The sequence below is a fragment of the Juglans microcarpa x Juglans regia genome, chromosome 8D, assembly GCF_004785595.1.
Source record: "Juglans microcarpa x Juglans regia isolate MS1-56 chromosome 8D, Jm3101_v1.0, whole genome shotgun sequence".
Taxonomy (NCBI): domain Eukaryota; kingdom Viridiplantae; phylum Streptophyta; class Magnoliopsida; order Fagales; family Juglandaceae; genus Juglans; species Juglans microcarpa x Juglans regia.
This window is the reverse complement of record NC_054608.1, coordinates 27,047,628-27,053,064: the sequence shown is the minus strand read 5'-3', so window position 1 is coordinate 27,053,064 and position 5,437 is coordinate 27,047,628. Positions and strand designations below refer to the sequence as shown.

At 28.0% G+C, this 5,437-nt stretch overlaps 1 protein-coding gene across 1 annotated transcript; it reads left to right on the top strand.

Moving 5' to 3' along the window:
- Window positions 1-4,007: 4,007 nt before the first annotated feature.
- Window positions 4,008-5,011, top strand: LOC121242592. The gene has a single exon (XM_041140494.1). It carries the CDS (start codon window positions 4,177-4,179, stop codon window positions 4,828-4,830), a length of 654 nt encoding a protein of 217 aa, XP_040996428.1. The 5' UTR covers window positions 4,008-4,176; the 3' UTR covers window positions 4,831-5,011.
- The last annotated feature ends 426 nt before the right edge of the window (window positions 5,012-5,437 follow it).

The window sequence follows — 5,437 nt, the reverse complement described above, 5'->3', positions numbered from 1 at the left end:
TAATAATAAATTCATAAAATATTAAAATTTATTATAATGATATATGTTAAATATATTTTATAATCAAATATATTTATCATCTCTACACCACATATTTATTTTTATTTTTTACATTTTTCTTTCTTAACAGGAATGTAGTGTAGGAATAATGAGTATAAAAATTTAATTAGTTTAGTAAAAATTAAATAATTAAAACAAATATAGTGTATGATGTAGGCTGCTGAACAGCAAAGTTCATCTTATAATAAAATATTTTACTCATAATCTCTATATCACACACTCACTTACTCTATTTTTTTATCTTTCAATTTTTCTCCTTAACAGGTTTATAGTGTAAGAATGATGAGTAGAATAACTTCTTATCATAAAATATTATTTATATGGAAAGAGCAATTCTGTTCATTATTCTTGCATCCCATATTATATTTAATTTTTTTAATTTTATTTTTACTAAATTAAAAGAATTATTCTACATATAATTCATATATGTAAACCACATATTTGGTAATATATATATATATATATATATATATATTTATGTGATATATATTGTATGGTACATGAATGATGAGTAGAATACAAAAGAAATAAGTAGCTGAAGCATTACAGCCATCGCTAAGAGTTCCTGCTAGTTCATTTTGGTGTTTTTTTTTTTTTTTTACATATACTTTTTAACATTTTTAATTTTTAAAAAAAAATCATAATATTATGAAAAAATATTTATTTAAACACTAAGTAAAAAAAATATATAAAAAAAAAAAAAAAAAAATCAGCTGTAGCCCTTAGCGGGAACTAGCAGCGGAAAGAGTAGTTGTTTTCAAGAATAGTTCTAATCTAAAAAAATGAAAATGAAGATAGTTTGTCACGGTCCAACCGACCAACGCGTTACGCGTGGATTCTTATGTCAGGTCTAGCCTTCTGAGGCCCGACTTGCACGACCATGCTTATCATGAGTATTTGAAGAAAAATTTTATTCACAAGCTTCATACACGATATATCATTTTTTTTTTTGTGATTTTTTTAATTTTATTCTCGTATCAAATATATAATATATAGATAATAAAAAGAAGAATTCAATTATTTTAAAAAAATAAAATTAAAAATAATTTAAAAAAATAATAAATAATAAAAAAATTATGATATATAATATATGGAACTCATGAATAGTAATGCTCATATTTGAAAGGGAGCAACGTCAAGTCTAGATTATTGTTTTAAATCAATTCAATTCTTTTATTTATTATTTATGTATTAAATATTTAATAAAAAATAATAATAAAAATTAAAAAAATATAATGTGTGAAGATTACGTGAATAAAAAGATAATACGTAGAAGTTTTCTTTGAGAGTTCAGGTATTGACTATGGTGGGAAGGGGATTGACGGCGTCTGAGACGTCTTCAACTTGTGGAAGAGGCATACAAGACGGCGGATTTAGCTATGAAGTGGGGCACGTTAACGGCTGACAGGACAGGGATGCCGTGTTAAGGTTTCTCTACTCAAGTACCATTTCAAAGAAAATTCAATATTAATTCATGGCTAGCAATAGTCAATAATTATAAGGCCTCTTTAGTTACGTAATTCAGGTAATATGGGATGAGATATTTTGTTAAAAATTAAATAAAATATTATTATAATATAATTTTTTAATTTTTTTTAAATTTAAAAAAATTAATATATTTATTATATTTTATGTGAGAGTTTAAAAAAATTATAATAATTATATAAAATAAAATGGAATAAGATAATTTGATTTTGTATAACCAAATTACCAGATTCATTTGTTTGCCTTCTCCTCATCCTTCTTCCTTTTCTTATTATTATTATTATTATTATTATTATTATAAGCAATGCTGTATAATTTTTTACATGTGAGATGTAAAATATATTTTCAACTAATAGATGAAATATATTGAAATGAAGAATTTTATATATTCAATTAAATTATATAAACCTAAACAATCATTCACCCTTGTCTCACTTCTCATGTGATAGTCATAGAATGCCTTTGACAATTTTCAATCAAAGAAATGGATTTTGTTGAGGTTATTCTCACTAATGAGTTGAAAGTTACAAAATGTTAATTAACCTTTCACTACTGACAATTAAAAATTGATGCGTTTGAAAGTTAAACTGAGTTAAATTGAGTAGAGATGAAAGTTAAAAATTAAAAATTGAAAAAATATTATTAAAATATTATATTTTAATATTATTATTATTTTAAATTTTAAAAAAATTAAATTTTTTATTATATTTTGTGTTAGAATTTAAAACAATTATAATAATTAAATAAAATAAATTGAGATAAATTTCAAATCTAAACATAATCTTAAGTCTATCGGGAGAATTTTTAAATAAGATTTTTACGTAGTGTATGTTAAAAGTGAGTAAACATAGAAAAAAAGACCTCTCTCTCTACTTTCCTAGAGCAACCGTCTTAAATTCGGGTTGTTCATACAAAATCAAATTATTTTATCTCGTATAATTTTTATAAATTTTTTAAACTTCTATATAAAATATAATAAATAATTTAATTTTTTTAAATTTTAAAATAAAAATAATATTCTAATAAAAATTTCATCTCATTTAAATTGCGTAACGAAACTAATTTTTAATGTAAAATTATTTTAAAATATTCAAATAATCTTTGATGTAGATGTATAATCAGAATAATTTGACATAGTCTGTAAAATTCTCCAAAAGTCAAATTTGTGTGAATTCTGCTCCTGTTGAGAATAATTCAAATCAACCTTATCTACCCGTTAATATAACAAAATTTATGAAAACTAGCATACTATTTAAGGATGTGACATGGATTGGTATAGGCAACTCTATGATAGGTATATATATCAAACAATAAATATAATGAAAAATACTTTTATCTACAAAAGAAATATCACAAAAATAAAATTTTAAATTTATATAATTTACAATAATATGTTAAATCTATTTTACATGAAAAAGAATTTTATAATTTAATATATTACATTAAATCATACCAATAAATGATGTTAGATACAGTAATAAATTATACAAACAAAACGTACTTTTTAAAAAAAGTGTGAAGTCTATTATTTATTTATTTATTTATTTTTATATAAATCTTATATCAACTCACTTTTTCTTCAATTTTACTTTTTTTTGCTTTAATCCTTCAATTAGTAAAAAAGAAAAAGAAAAAAGCCCAACAAAATCTCAACCCTACATCTTTGAAGTAAAAAATAGTTTGACTTGAAAAATCAATTGAACGGTCAGAGCAGGAGTCTGGGATTCACAAGATTTAGTTAATTGTTAAAAGACTATAATAAGACTAAAATAGAAGAATCCATCAAAAGAAAATTAAACGAAAAAACCTATCATATCCAGATTAACGTTGTACATCATCAAATTATTAAAAAACATGAAAATTCATTTTTATTCAGTTAAAAATCTTCAGAATTATGCCATAAATATGACTCTCTTTTTATGAATAATTTTATATATAACTGTAAAATGAATAAATATTGCGTAATAATTTTGAAAAAAGAGTAGAATTTATTATTAAAAAAATTTATTTTTTTTATATAAATCTCATATTTTTTTTATTTTTTTCAAAACGATTATGTGAAGTTACACCATTCACAATTATAAATATTTTTTTTCTTTTTTCATTCATTTAAAATTTGATTTATTACTTTTTATCATTTTCAATTATTTTTAAAAATCGACAGCAAAGCAAAAACGCCATCAAGACCGCTCCACCAATGAGGAGTCAGTCCAATTTTCCGAAAAAACCACGACCACATGAAATCGTCTAAGTCGGTGGGACCAGAAGGTGGATTTGGAAAATAGAAATAATAAAAAAAAAACTGAAATTTAAAAGGAATCGAATTAAATATAGTAATTTTGACTCAGAAAATATAATAATAAATAAAAACCACAGAATAAAATTGGAAAAAGTCAGAAAAATGAAAAGAAAAAAGCATAGTACCGATCCTTATGTCACCACTATATATACCCTCTTGCCGTTTTCTTTTTCTCTCGCATCCAAACACTGATTAATTCTCTCTCTATCTCTCTCCTCGACAGGAAAATCCCCACTAAACCTCCCGCCTCATAATTTTCAACTTTCCGCAAAATCTCTTTCCTCTCTGCGGGATCGTTCGTACTTTTTTGAAACTGAGGAAGGTGCTCGACAATGGAGGAATGTACCGACGACAAAAGGAAGCGAGTCCGGAATGACTCCGGAGATAACTCGGGGTATTGCGGTGTTAACTCGTCCGACCCGAAGCGTTTGCGAGTGGATTTCGAGAATTCCACCGATGACTCGGGCGATTCGACTCTTGTACGAGTCGACTCGGATGACTCGCGGCTGGAGTCGCCCGAGGTGCAGCGGATCCAGGACGACCTACTCCATATCCTGGATGAGGACACGGTGACGGAACGTGACCCGGACCCGGAGATCCAGGGGCTTGAGTCGGTGATCAGAAGCTTCGAGGAAGAGATACTGGTTGCGGCTCCGGAGCTGGCACCGGCGATTCTTGATCAAACATATGACTCCGGCGAGTCTCAGTTGGAACTCGGTTACCTTCTTGAAGCCTCCGACGACGAACTCGGTCTCCCGCCGACAATATCCCCCGAAGAGGAAACAAAGATCGAGGCCGTGGATTTCGAGACTAGTTCTTCGGGCGCCACTGGATTGACTGGACTCTTGGGGTTCGAGAACGAGATACCGAATTACGACTCGTTTGAGTTCGGTGTCGGTTTCGACCCTTACAGCAACACCGACGATACTAGTGGCGAAGTTGTGGCGTTGGGAGGGTTGTTTGATTATTCAGATAGGAGTTTTTGAACCGGCCGATAACTCGGAGTTTTTGTATTTGCCCGAGTAGCTCAATGCTTCGTACAATACTTGACTGTTGATACACTAGATTGTAAATTTGGAGGAAGAAAAAAAAAAAAAAAAAAAACAAGAAAATGTATCGTAGTCCTGACTTTTGAAACTTCTAGCAATCGACTCTCATTAATTTTAATTTTAGGCCTTGGGATTTTTTATAGTCAATTATATTGATATGATGGATTTTTAAAAAAATTTATAATTTTTCTGTTAATTTTTCTTTTTTATTTTAGAAGATTTGCTAGGGGGCATTGTATATTATATTAAGTTTGAAAAATGTTGTATAATACCATTTATCAAAACTCCACTCTTAATCATGTGCAATTGTTTAAGAGATGTGTTATATACAAATCTAGTATAATCTTTTGAATATCCCAACTGTAAAATCATCTGCAGACCTCTTAGGACAGCTAAAGTTTTAATATCGTCCATTGAAAAATCCCCCACTAAAAATTCTCTTATTTCCTTTCTACTCGAAGTAAACAAAACAACACCTTTATCATCCCTTAGAATTAATCCCACTCCAGCAACTCTCATATCCCGGAAAACGAGTCCCATCAAA

Bases quoted from the DNA above. Each gene is read 5' to 3' on its own strand.
- LOC121242592 (XM_041140494.1), top strand. From the start codon at position 4,177: ATGGAGGAATGTACCGACGACAAAAGGAAGCGAGTCCGGAATGACTCC.